This window comes from Bufo bufo, chromosome 2 (genome assembly GCF_905171765.1).
Source record: "Bufo bufo chromosome 2, aBufBuf1.1, whole genome shotgun sequence".
NCBI classification, from domain to species: Eukaryota; Metazoa; Chordata; class Amphibia; order Anura; family Bufonidae; genus Bufo; species Bufo bufo.
In genome coordinates this window covers 352,472,638-352,486,978 of record NC_053390.1, presented here as the reverse complement: position 1 = coordinate 352,486,978, position 14,341 = coordinate 352,472,638, and the positions used below count along the sequence as shown (strand labels likewise).

Sequence of the window (14,341 nt, the reverse complement as noted above, 5' to 3'; positions counted from 1 at the left end):
GAAACAGCTGAGGAGAAGAAGCTACGGATCCCTGAGTGAGCCAAAAAGGATCGCAAGGCAAACCCAGAAAGCTACCATTAAGAAACAGCACTATCTTTAGACATAGAGCGCGCAGCCACCCGCTGCGACTTCCTGACCCCGGGTATAACGGAGTCAGACGTGGCTCTTGACACCCTCGTGACACCTTCTCCCTGTCTGGCAGTGCTGGCTGTCAGAGTAACAAGGCTCCTTCCTCGCAGGCTGAGGCCTTCTCCCTGCTGACAATGCCTTACTTTGCCCACAGCGTGCGTGCACTCATTTAGGCTCTTAAAAGGCCAGCGCTTGCACACCCTAATCTTCACAAGCCAATAGCTGTTTACCCTGGGGTAATTAAGGCACTTGCCCTGTGGAAAAATGGCTGAGCAATAGATTCTAGTTTCCTGCAAAGGTGTGCTGTTTGTTCGTTTGCCTGTTCTGCGTACCAACTTCTGCCTGACTTCTGGAATTAAATCCACTGTCTGACATGACCCTTGCCTGATCTCTGTTCTAACTCTGAGCTGCCTGTCTTGAATTTGGACTATTTATTATACTGCTCATGCTCTGCCTGCCCTTCACCTTGGCCTGTCCCTGACTACAGTTTTGCCAACCAATAAGAAAAACTCTAATAAAAGTGCATACAATACACTTGGGGCAAGCATAGATTACTATAACCAAAAAGAACCAAACCAATAACCCCAAAAGAATGAGGAAAACACTCATATAAAATATATGTAGTTTTATTAAGACATAAAATAAACATACAATGACATAAGGCACAAGGCAATGGGAGGATGGGAGGATGGGACACCATCACATATACCGTACTGACGTGCCAGAAATACAAGGTGCTAAACCACACTATGGTGGGTGAGATGTGGAATCACCCAAAGTAACATGTAACTAAATGCATACCGGTGTACACAATATAACCTTATCACACATGCCATTGTTGCCAACCAAAATAGATAGTTACCATGGCCTGCCTGTGATGTAAAGCAGAAAACCAGGTCACAATAGATGATATAATAATAACAAAGCAACAATGGCATGTGCAAAAAATAACAGTCAAATAGAGACACTTAACATAGACTACGGAATACATGAGTTACCTATGATGTGTGGAAGCACCCGGTATCTGAACAGAGCTGCACCTCGACGCGCGTTTCGCCACTGACTACAGTTTTGCCTGCTACCCTGATGTCTTTTGACCACTGTAGCTCAGCAGTCACTTGAACAGTGACTACTCCAAAAGGTAACAGACTAGTGGTTCCCCTGCAGCCTAGCCCAGTTCCCTGTACTGGGGTAATCCAGGGGACAAGGATTTGCAGCAGTTTTCACATACATAGTAACATAGTACATAAGGCCGAAAAAAGACATTTGTCCATCCAGTTTGGCCTGTCAAAATTCTTCCCGACTCCAATCAGGCAATCAGAATAACTCCCTGGATCAACGACCCCTCTCTAGTAGCTATAGCCTGTAATATTATTACACTCCAGGCAGTACAGCATGGAATGTGTGTCAAAATCCTTGTCAAATTTAAACCATGTTAACATACTCTTAGGTATATTGGGCTTACTTAGGTATAATTAGGCATATTGGTATAATTGGCTAAAATGTATAAAAAAAAGCCCCAATGGCTGAGGCAGGTCACTTCTGTGGTCAGTGACGGTTGAGTGGGCATTTTCAGCCATTTCCTGTGTGTCGAGTCAGGACCAAGAAGTTGAAAGTAGTGGGGACCAGAATAGCAGCATAACAACAGGGGATTGGTGAGATGAGTAATAACTCTTTTTACAAAAACATTTACAACTCCTTTTAGCATTGTTCCACTCCTTGAAATTAGTATGTGGCCTCTTTTATGTTTGCCAGTATCTAGATGTATAACATAATCATACTTTTGTTTTCTCTTATAGATTTGACTATGATGGTCTTGAGCCTAGGACAGCTTTATTCATAATGAAAGAACTGGAGTCTACAATAATAGAAAAGACATTTACCACTCAGCAGTTTGCAGTTGGAAGTCATATGTACAGTGTGGAGAAAACAGATAGTTTTGAATATGTGGACCCTGTAGATGGAACAGTGACAAAGAAACAGGTAGGAGCATGACCATAGTGTAATTTCTTCTAAATACAATTATGGTTTGTCAGACATAAAAGGGTCATAATGGCTTAAAAAATAACAGTTATAGTCATCTCACAGATTCCCTGCCACTTATGTTCGGACTCTTTTAAAGGTGCCCACTTCCTGGTCTTCCTGGCCTACTCAGCCAATCACTGGGTGCAGCGTGATTACATTTCCGTAACGAGAGGGACAAGGAAATAGAGACAGGTGGGAACCAGGAAGTGTCAGGATTATTTTTTTTTATATATTTACCTGCTGGACAATCCTTTTAACTTCAGGGAGAAAATAACTGGAATATGTTAAAACCCAACCTGTCATTTTATAGGGCTATCTGCCAATTCCCATCAATTATCCAGACTGATCAATAGAAATCCAATGTCTTACTCAGGTGTTATGGGTCTGTTAGCAGTGTCAGTAGATTTCAATAGCAACCAATAGAAATCTGATTGAAACTCTAGGTTACACTACAGTCTGAAACTCAAAAGCATAACTTTTTATGTTTATTAGAGAAGTTAGCCACTTACTGGCTACTTGTGACCAGTTTGTATGAAAGATGACTTTACAGCACTTACTAATATAGTCTTTATTGATATTCCATGGCCTTTTGCTATATTTCATAAGCCATGCCTCCTTTGTTAGACAAATCTTCTGTGCTGTCCACACAGAAGTCCTGCCCTTAAGATGGCCACTGATGGAGGGTCATTTGACTAGACATCACTCCATTCTAACACACTGCTCCTGCACTAAACTACCAACAGTGAAGGGCAAATGACAGGTGCAGTGTATATGAATGGAGGATAGAAACATAGAAACATAGAAACATAGAATGTGTCGGCAGATAAGAACCATTTGGCCCATCCAGTCTGCCCAATATACTAAATACTATGGATAGCCCCTGGCCCTATCTTATATGAAGGATGGCCTTATGCCTATCCCATGCATGCTTAAACTCCTCCACTGTATTTGCAGCTACCACTTCTGCAGGAAGGCTATTCCATGCATCCACTACTCTCTCAGTAAAGTAATACTTCCTGATATTACTTTTAAACCTTTGCCCCTCTAATTTAAAACTATGTCCTCTTGTAGCAGTTTTTCTTCTTTTAAATATTCTCTCCTCTTTTACTTTGTTGATTCCCTTTATGTATTTAAAAGTTTCTATCATATCCCCTCTGTCTCGTCTTTCTTCCAAGCTATACATGTTAAGGTCCTTTAATCTTTCCTGGTAAGTTTTATCCTGCAATCCATGTACCAGTTTAGTAGCTCTTCTCTGAACTCTCTCCAAAGTATCAATATCCTTCTGGAGATATGGTCTCCAGTACTGAGCACAATACTCCAAATGAGGTCTCACTAGTGCTCTGTAGAGCGGCATGAGCACCTCCCTCTTTCTACTAGTAATGCCTCTCCCTATACACCCAAGCATTCTGCTAGCATTTCCTGCTGCTCTATGACATTGTCTGCCTGCCTTTAAGTCTTCTGAAATAATGACCCCTAAATCCCTTTCCTCAGATACTGAGGTTAGGACTGTATCACTGATTTTATATTCTGCTCTTGGGTTTTTACGGCCCAGGTGCATTATCTTGCACTTATCAACATTAAATTTTAGTTGCCATATTTTTGACCATTCCTCTAGTTTTCCTAAGTCCTTTTCCATTTGGTGTATCCCTCCAGGAACATCAACCCTGTTACAAATCTTTGTGTCATCAGCAAAAAGACACACCTTACCATCGAGGCCTTCTGCAATTTCGCTGATAAAGATACATCACATTGAGATAATTTATCTGGTCACATGACCCTCCATCAGCAGCCACTTTATGGACAAGACCTCTGTATGGACAGCACAAAATACTAGCTAAACAAGGGGGCATACCTTATGAAATATAGAAAATGGCACAAAATTTCAACAAAGAGAGAGTGTCCAACCCCTTTAAAGACTATGTACACCTTGAGGCAATTTTTGTTTATGATTGAATTTTTATTCATTTTTGGCTAAAAATAATATTTTTATTTTGACTTTATTAAAAAATATTGAGCTGTTCTGTCACAAAGGGTTAACTGTTTTTCTAGCTGTGTGACTGGTACTTTCAGTTTGTGCCAGTGTCATGACGGGGAGTGGGGGAAACCCCCCACCGTGCGGTGTCAAAGGATAAAGGGGATCAGCCTGGCCAAAAAGGAGTAAAAAGGGAGCTGGTCACCTCCTGCAACATCCCTAATCCTCTCCCTGACTCCTCACCGTATGAGCGGACCCCGATGGTAGGACGACTCATACTCAGGATTCCTGGAGACCCTAAGTCGCCCTGGTAATCCCTCACCAAGGAGCAGGGAAGAGACGACCTGTTCATCCCAGTCATGGAGGAACAGGAGTCTCTATCTGAGGCCAGGCTGCAAGGAGAGGGTAACACATACAGCATATGGAGATGGCAGGTAAGTGAAACCAGAAACACACTTACCTGCCACAGACACACTGACTGGAACCCGTGCATAAGTGCTAGTGTCCACACCAACATCAAAGGACACAGTACACACCACGAACCACACAGGGACCCAGGACACTCATAGCTGCAATAAATGTGAAACAGGGGAAAGTCTAAACAACATGCTGGACAACTAACACTACCAGACATGTAACACCAAAAATAGACATACCAACACCCTGATCAAAACCCACTCCATACACAAAGGGACAGGAAGGGAAGGAGACACCGTGATAACATTGATGACCACAAGGGTGGCCCTCACTGGACAGATGGAACAAAGAACCACCAGCATACACCAAGGCTGGAGGAACACTGGGCTTCAAGCATCCAGCAGAGACTAAATAGCCCAAGTAGCCACACCCACACACACAAAAACCCAGTATTCACAAGACACTAGGAAGGGAGTTAACCCTTCCAACACCAGACAAGGGAAGGCTACAACTTAAAGGGGAAGTGCACACACAAGCATACTAAACCACATGTTACCACCGGCAACAGCATGCGTGTCAACCATGTCACGGCAATCACCTAGAAGGCCAAGACACTGCCACAGCATGCTCTCACAGCAACACGTTGCCGCGGGCAACCGCAAATGTGGCAGCAGTGTCACAGCGCAAACCAAAGGCCGTGACAGCCAGTCATCTAACAACCCTTATCTCTAAACTGCTAAGAGGTTATAAACCCTTATTTAACCACCTCAGCCCCCAGTGCTTAAACACCCTGAAAGACCAGGCCACTTTTTACACTTCTGACCTACACTACTTTCACCGTTTATTGCTCGGTCATGCAACTTACCACCCAAATGAATTTTACCTCCTTTTCTTCTCACTAATAGAGCTTTCATTTGGTGGTATTTCATTGCTGCTGACATTTTTACTTTTTTTGTTATTAATCGAAATTTAACGATTTTTTTGCAAAAAAATGACATTTTTCACTTTCAGTTGTAAAATTTTGCAAAAAAAACGACATCCATATATAAATTTTGCTCTAAATTTATTGTTCTACATGTCTTTGATAAAAAAAAAATGTTTGGGTAAAAAAAAAAATGGTTTGGGTAAAAGTTATAGCGTTTACAAACTATGGTACAAAAATGTGAATTTCCGCTTTTTGAAGCAGATCTGACTTTCTGAGCACCTGTCATGTTTCCTGAGGTTCTACAATGCCCAGACAGTACAAACACCCCACAAATGACCCCATTTCGGAAAGTACACACCCTAAGGTATTCGCTGATGGGCATAGTGAGTTCATGGAACTTTTTATTTTTTGTCACAAGTTAGTGGAAAATGATGATTTTTTATTTTTTTTTCCTTTTCTTACAAAGTCTCATATTCCACTAACTTGTGACAAAAAATAAAAACTTCTATGAACTCACTATGCCCATCACGAAATACCTTGGGGTCTCTTCTTTCCAAAATGGGGTCACTTGTGGGGTGGTTATACTGCCCTGGCATTCTAGGGGCCCAAATGTGTGGTAAGGAGTTTGAAATCAAATTCTGTAAAAAATGACCTGTGAAATCCGAAAGGTGCTCTTTGGAATATGGGCCCCTTTGCCCACCTAGGCTGCAAAAAAGTGTCACACATCTGGTATCTCCGTACTCAGGAGAAGGTGGGGAATGTGTTTTGGGGTGTCATTTTATATATACCCATGCTGGGTGAGAGAAATATCTTGGTCAAATGCCAACTTTGTATAAAAAAATTGGAAAAGTTGTCTTTTGCCAAGATATTTCTCTCACCCAGCATGGGTATATGTAAAATGACACCCCAAAACACATTCCCCAACTTCTCCTGAGTACGGAGATACCAGATGTGTGACACTTTTTTGCAGCCTAGGTGGGCAAAGGGGCCCATATTCCAAAGAGCACCTTTCGGATTTCACAGGTCATTTTTTACAGAATTTGATTTCAAACTCCTTACCACACATTTGGGCCCCTAGAATGCCAGGGCAGTATAACTACTCCACAAGTGACCTCATTTTGGAAAGAAGAGACCCCAAGGTATTCGCTGATGGGCATAGTGAGTTTATGGAAGTTTTTATTTTTTGTCACAAGTTAGTGGAATATGAGACTTTGTATGGAAAAAAAAAAAAATCAGCATTTTCCACTAACTTGTGACAAAAAATAAAAAATTCTAGGAACTCGCCATGCCCCTCACGGAATACCTTGGGGTGTCTTCTTTCCAAAATGGGGTCACTTGTGGGGTAGTTATACTGCCCTGGCATTTTCCAGGGGCCCTAATGTGTGGTAAGTAGGTAAATGACCTGTGAAATCCGAAAGGTGCTCTTTGGAATATGGGCCCCTTTGCCCACCTAGGCTGCAAAAAAGTGTCACACATGTGGTATCGCCGTATTCAGGAGAAGTTGGGGAATGTGTTTTGGGGTGTCATTTTACATATACCCTTGCTGGGTGAGAGAAATATCTTGACAAAAGACAACTTTTCCCATTTTTTTATACAAAGTTGGCATTTGACCAAGATATTTCTCTCACCCAGCATGGGTATATGTAAAATGACACCCCAAAACACATTCCCCAACTTCTCCTGAGTACGGCGATACCAGATGTGTGACACTTTTTTGCAGCCTAGATGCGCAATGGTGCCCAAATTCCTTTTAGGAGGGCATTTTTAGACATTTGGATACCAGACTTCTTCTCACGCTTTGGGGCCCCTAGAATGCCAGGGCAGTATAAATACCCCACATGTGACCCCATTTTGGAAAGAAGACACCCCAAGGTATTCAATGAGGGGCATGGCGAGTTCATAGAATTTTTTTTTTTTTGGCACAAGTTAGCGGAAATTGATATTTTTAATTTTTTTCTCACAAAGTCTCCCGTTCCGCTAACTTGGGACAAAAATTTCAATCTTTCATGGACTCAATATGCCCCTCACGGAATACCTGGGGGTGTCTTCTTTCCGAAATGGGGTCACATGTGGGGTATTTATACTGCCCTGGCATTCTAGGGGCCCTAAAGCGTGAGAAGAAGTCTGGAATATAAATGTCTAAAAAATTTTACGCATTTGGATTCCGTGAGGGGTATGGTGAGTTCATGTGAGATTTTATTTTTTGACACAAGTTAGTGGAATATGAGACTTTGTAAGAAAAAAAAATAATAATTCCGCTAACTTGGGCCAAAAAAATGTCTGAATGGAGCCTTACAGAGGGGTGATAAATGACAGGGGGGGTGATCAATGACAGGGGGGGTGATCAATGACAGGGGGGTGATCAATGACAGGGGGGTGATCAATGACAGGGGGGTGATCAGGGAGTCTATATGGGGTGATAACCACAGTCATTGATCACGCCCGTGTAAGGCTTCATTCAGACGTCCGGATGCGTTTTGCGGATCCGATCCATCTATCAGTGGATCCGTAAAAATCATGCGGACATCTGAATGGAGCTCTACAGGGGGGTAATCAATGACAGGGGGGTGATCAATGACAGGGGGGTGATCAGGGAGTCTATATGGGGTGATCACCACAGTCATTGATCACGCCCCTGTAAGGCTTCATTCAGACGTCCGGATGCGTTTTGCGGATCCGATCCATCTATCAGTGCATCCGTAAAAATCATGCGGACATCTGAATGGAGCTTTACAGGGGGTTGATCAATGACAGGGGTGTAATCAATGACAGGGGGGTGATCAGGGAGTCTATATGGGGTGATAACCACAGTCATTGATCATGCCCCTGTAAGGCTTCATTCAGACGTCCGTATGCGTTTTGCGGATCCGATCCATCTATCAGTGCATCCGTAAAAATCATGCGGACATCTGAATGGAGCTTTACAGGGGGGTGATCAATGACAGGGGTGTAATCAATGACAGGGGGGTGATCAGGGAGTCTATATGGGGTGATAACCACAGTCATTGATCATGCCCCTGTAAGGCTTCATTCAGACGTCCGTATGCGTTTTGCGGATCCGATCCATCTATCAGTGCATCCGTAAAAATCATGCGGACATCTGAATGGAGCTTTACAGGGGGGTGATCAATGACAGGGGTGTAATCAATGACAGGGGGGTGATCAGGGAGTCTATATGGGGTGATCACCACAGTCATTGATCATGCCCCTGTAAGGCTTCATTCAGACGTCCGGATGCGTTTTGCGGATCCGATCCATCTATCAGTGCATCCGTAAAAATCATGCGGACATCTGAATGGAGCTTTACAGGGGGGTGATCAATGACAGGGGTGTAATCAATGACAGGGGGGTGATCAGGGAGTCTATATGGGGTGATCACCACAGTCATTGATCATGCCCCTGTAAGGCTTTATTCAGACGTCCGGATGCGTTTTGCGGATCCGATCCATCTATCAGTGCATCCGTAAAAATCATGCGGACATCTGAATGGAGCTTTACAGGGGGGTGATCAATGACAGGGGTGTAATCAATGACAGGGGGGTGATCAGGGAGTCTATATGGGGTGATCACCACAGTCATTGATCATGCCCCTGTAAGGCTTCATTCAGACGTCCGGATGCGTTTTGCGGATCCGATCCATCTATCAGTGCATCCGTAAAAATCATGCGGACATCTGAATGGAGCTTTACAGGGGGGTGATCAGGGAGTCTATATGGGGTGATCACCACAGTCATTGATCATGCCCCTGTAAGGCTTCATTCAGACGTCCGGATGCGTTTTGCGGATCCGATCCATCTATCAGTGGATCCGTAAAAATCATGCGGACGTCTGAATGGAGCTTTACAGGGGGGTGATCAATGACAGGGGGGTAATCAATGACAGGGGGGTGATCAGGGAGTCTATATGGGGTGATCACCACAGTCATTGATCACGCCCCTGTAAGGCTTCATTCAGACGTCCGGATGCGTTTTGCGGATCCGATCCATCTATCAGTGGATCCGTAAAAATCATGCGGACGTCTGAATGGAGCTTTACAGGGGGGTGATCAATGACAGGGGGGTAATCAATGACAGGGGGGTGATCAGGGAGTCTATATGGGGTGATCAGGGGTGATCAGGGGCTAATAAGGGGTTAATAAGTGACGGGGGGGGGGTGTAGTGTAGTGTAGTGGTGCTTGGTGCTACTTTACTGAGCTACCTGTGTCCTCTGGTGGTCGATCCAAACAAAGGGGACCACCAGAGGACCAGGTAGCAGGTATATTAGACGCTGTTATCAAAACAGCGTCTAATATACCTGTTAGGGGTTAAAAAAAACACATCTCCAGCCTGCCAGCGAACGATCGCCGCTGGCAGGCTGGAGATCAACTCTCTTACCTTCCGTTCCTGTGAGCGCGCGCGCCTGTGTGCGCGCGTTCACAGGAAATCTCGCGTCTCGCGAGAGGACGCGCCGGCGCGTCCAGGAGGAATAAATCAACCACCTCCAGGACGCGTCTGTGCGTACAGCGGTCCGGAGGTGGTTAAGCCACATTCTTATCAGTAAGATAAGGATTGAGCTTTAATGAGTGTTTATAAGGGCAGAGAGCAGAGATAAGGAGTCCATCTGCTCCCCAGATGACAGAAAATCCACAGGCTGCTACTAGAGCATCTCAGCTCTGTACACAAAAAAGGATTCCATATTTTTAATAAAGACCAAGTAAAAAAAAGATTTTTAGCTCAAAGTAAGTACAATGCAATAATAAAAACGAATTGCCCCCAAAGGTATACATAGCTTTTAAGTAATTATCTGTCCATTGCAAACATACACTTTCAGTGTATTTCTTTTTTAAGGCTACAGTCACACAAACATAATTTTTTTTTCCTGTTTTTAACCACTTAAGGACCACAGGTTTATACCCCCCTAGTGACCAGGCCCTTTTTTACAAATCGGCACTTCACAACTTTAACGGTTTATTGCTCGGTCATGCAACTTGACACCCAAATGAATTTTACCTCCTTTTCTTCTCACAAATACAGCTTTATTTTGGTGGTATTTGATTGCTGCTGACATTTTTCGTTTTTCTGATATTAATCAAAATAGACCGCAATTTTCAAAAAGAAAGTGTATTTTTAACTTTTTCTAGTAAAATTGTTCAAATATAATTACATTTCTATACAAGTTTGTGTCAGAATTTATTGTGCTACATGTCTTTGATAAAAAAAAATCCAATAAGTGTATATTTATTGGTTTGCGCAAAAGTTATAGCGTTTACAAACTATGGTACAAAAATGTGAATTTCCGCATTTTGAAGCAGCTCTGACTTTCTGAGCACCTGTAATTTTTCTTGAGGTGCTAGAATGCCAGGATAGTATAAATACCCCCCAAATGAACCCATTTTAGAAAGAAGACACCCCAAAGTATTCACGGAGGGGCATGGTGAGTTCATGTATGATTTAATTTTTTTTCACAAGTTAGCGGAAAAGGACACTTTCTGAGAAAAATAAATAAATAAATAAAGTTTCCATTTCTGCTAACTTCTGGCAAAAAAAAAAAAATCTCCCACGGACTCACTATGCCCCTCAGTGAATACCTTGGGGTGTCTACTTTCCGAAATGGGGTCATTTGTGGGGTGTGTTTACTGTTCTGGCGTTTTGGGCGGGGCAAAATTGTGAGCAACCCTGTAAAGCCTAAAGGTACTCGTTGGAATTTCGGCCCCTTTACTCACCTAGGCTGCAAAAAAGTGTCACACATGTGGTATCGCCGTACTCAGAAGAAGTAGGGCAATGTGTTTTGGGGTGTATTTTTACATATACCCATGCTGGGTGAGAGAAATATCTCTGTAAATTGACAACTTTGTATAAATTTTTTTTAAAAGTTGTCATTTACAGAGATATTTCTCACACAAAGTATGGGTATATGTAAAAATACACCCCAAAACACATTTCCCTACTTCTTCTGAGTACGGCGATACCACATGTGTGACACTTTTTTGCAGCCTAGGTGCGCAAAGGGGCCCAAAATCCAATGAGTACCTTTAGGATTTCACAGGGCATTTTTACGCATTTGGATTCCAAACTACTTCTCACGCTTTAGGGCCCCTAAAATGCCAGGGCAGTATAAATACCCCACAAGTGACCCCATTTTGGAAAGAAGACACCTCAAGGTATTCCGTGAGGGGCATGGCGAGTTCATAGAAAATTTTTATTTTTGGCCCAAGTTAGCGGAAATTTTTAATTTTTTCTTACAAAGTCTCATATTCCACTAACTTGTGACAAAAAACTAAATTTTACATGAACTCACCATACCCCTCACGGAATACCTTGGGGTGTCTTCTTTCTAAAATAGGGTCACTTGAATTTATACTGCCCTGGCATTTTAGGGGCCCTAAAGCGTGAGAAGTAGTTTGGAATCCAAATGTGTAAAAATGCCCTGTGAAATCCTAAAAGTACTCATTGGAATTTGGGCCCCTTTGCGCACCTAGACTGCAAAAAAGTGTCACACATGTGGTATCGCCGTACTCAGAAGAAGTAGGGCAATGTATTTTGGGGTGTATTTTTACATATACCCATACTGTGTGTGAGAAATATCTCTGTAAATGACAACTTTTTCAATTTTTTTATACAAAGTTGTCAATTGAGATATTTCTCTCACCCAGCATGGGTATATGTAAAAATACATCCCAAAACACATTGCCCTACTTCTCCTGAGTACGGCAATACCACATGTGTGACACTTTTTTGCAGCCAAGATGCGCAAAGGGGCCGAAAGTCCAACGAGTACCTTTTAGGAGGGCATTTTTAGGCATTTGGATTCCAGACTTCTTCTCACGCTTTAGGGCCCCTAAAATGCCAGGGCAGTATAAATACCCCACATGTGACCCCATTTTAGGAAAAAAGACACCCCAAGGTATTCCGTGAAGGGCATGGCGAGTTCATAGAAGATTTTTTTTTTTTGGCACAAGTTAGCGGAAATAGATTTTTTTCCCTTTCCGCTAACTTGTGACAAAAAGTTCAATCTTTCATGGACTCAATATGCCCTTCAGCGAATACCTTGGGGTGTCTTCTTTCCAAAATAGGGTCATTTGTGGGGTGTTTGTACTGCCCTGGCATTTGAGGGTCTCCGCAATCATTACATGTATGGCCAGCATTAGGAGTTTCTGCTATTCTCCTTAGGCCTCATGCACACGACCGTTGTTTGGGTCTGCATCCGAGCCGCCGTTTTGGCGCCTCGGATGCGGACCCATTCATTTCAATGGGGCCGCAAAAGATGCAGACAGCACTCCGTGTGCTGTCCGCATCTGTGGCTCCTTTCCGCGGCCCCGCTAAAAAAATATAACATGTCCTATTCTTGTCCGCGCTTTGCGGACAAGAATAGGCATTTATATTGCCGGCGCCCGTTCCGTTCCGCAAATTGCGGAAGTCAACACAGGTGCCTTCCGTTTTTTGCGGATCCGGGGTTTGCGGACCACAAAAAACAGCACGGTCGTGTGCATGAGGCCTTATATTGAGCATACGGGTAATGAAATTTTTTTTTTCCGTTCAGCCTCTGGGCTGAAAGAAAAAATGAACGGCACAGATTTCTTCATTTGCATCGATCAATGTGGATGAAAAAATCTCTGCCAAAAAATGTGCAAAAAAAAAAAAGCTGCGATCGCTAATAAAGATCCAAAAAGCTCAAAAGTGATATTTATAGCGCTTTTAGGGTGTTTTTGCAGTGATCAGAAAAAAAAAATTCTGTCACTGCGGTGGGGCGGACTGAACGCAAGTGTGCGCACAAGATCAGGCCTGATCGAGCGAACACTGCGTTTTTTGTAGAGCCTAAGGTGACCCTAATGTACTGATATACAGTACAGACCAAAAGTTTGGACACACCTTCTCATTCAAAGAGTTTTCTTTATTTTCATGACTATGAAGGCATCAAAACTATGAATTAACACATGTGGAATTATATACATAACAAACAAGTGTGAAACAACTGAAAATATGTCATATTCTAGGTTCTTCAAAGTAGCCACCTTTTGCTTTGATTACTGCTTTGCACACTCTTGGCATTCTCTTGATGAGCTTCAAGAGGTAGTCCCCTGAAATGGTCTTCCAACAGTCTTGAAGGAGTTCCCAGAGATGCTTAGCACTTGTTGGCCCTTTTGCCTTCACTCTGCGGTCCAGCTCACCCCAAACCATCTCGATTGGGTTCAGGTCCGGTGACTGTGGAGGCCAGGTCATCTGGCGCAGCACCCCATCACTCTCCTTCATGGTCAAATAGCCCTTACTTTCAACGTTTTCCCAATTGTTCGGCTGACTGACTGACCTTTATTTCTTAAAGTAATGATGGCCACTCGTTTTTCTTTACTTAGCTGCCTTTTTCTTGCCATAATACAAATTCTAACAGTCTATTCAGTAGGACTATCAGCTGTGTATCCACCTGACTTCTCCTCAACGCCACTGATGGTCCCAACCCCATTTATAAGGCAAGAAATCCCACTTATTAAACCTGACAGGGCACACCTGTGAAGTGAAAACCATTTCAGGGGACTACCTCTTGAAGCTCATCAAGAGAATGCCAAGAGTGTGCAAAGCAGTAATCAAAGCAAAAGGTGGCTACTTTGAAGAACCTAGAATATGACATATTTTCAGTTGTTTCACACTTGTTTGTTATGTATATAATTCCACATGTGTTTTATTCATAGTTTTGATGCCTTCAGTGTGAATCTACAATTTTCATAGTCATGAAAATAAAGAAAACTCTTTGAATGAGAAGGTGTGTCCAAACTTTTGGTCTGTACTGTAGATCTGATTGCGGTCAGTCTTGATCACTTATGGATACTATATAGTACTAGTGCTGATTAGCGACAGCGATGACGCTAATCAGCGACTAATCAGTGACTGCGGTGCGGTGGG

At 43.0% G+C, this 14,341-nt stretch overlaps 1 protein-coding gene across 1 annotated transcript in view; it reads left to right on the top strand.

Annotated features, from left to right (window-relative positions):
* PGM5 (phosphoglucomutase 5) overlaps nt 1-14,341 on the top strand; it is a 187,635-nt gene that overhangs the window by 129,769 nt on the left and 43,525 nt on the right. Inside the window, exon 9 of the mRNA XM_040417102.1 lies at nt 1,929-2,112. Coding sequence (XP_040273036.1) covers nt 1,929-2,112 — 184 coding nt within the window. The remainder of the gene's footprint in view (nt 1-1,928; nt 2,113-14,341) is intronic.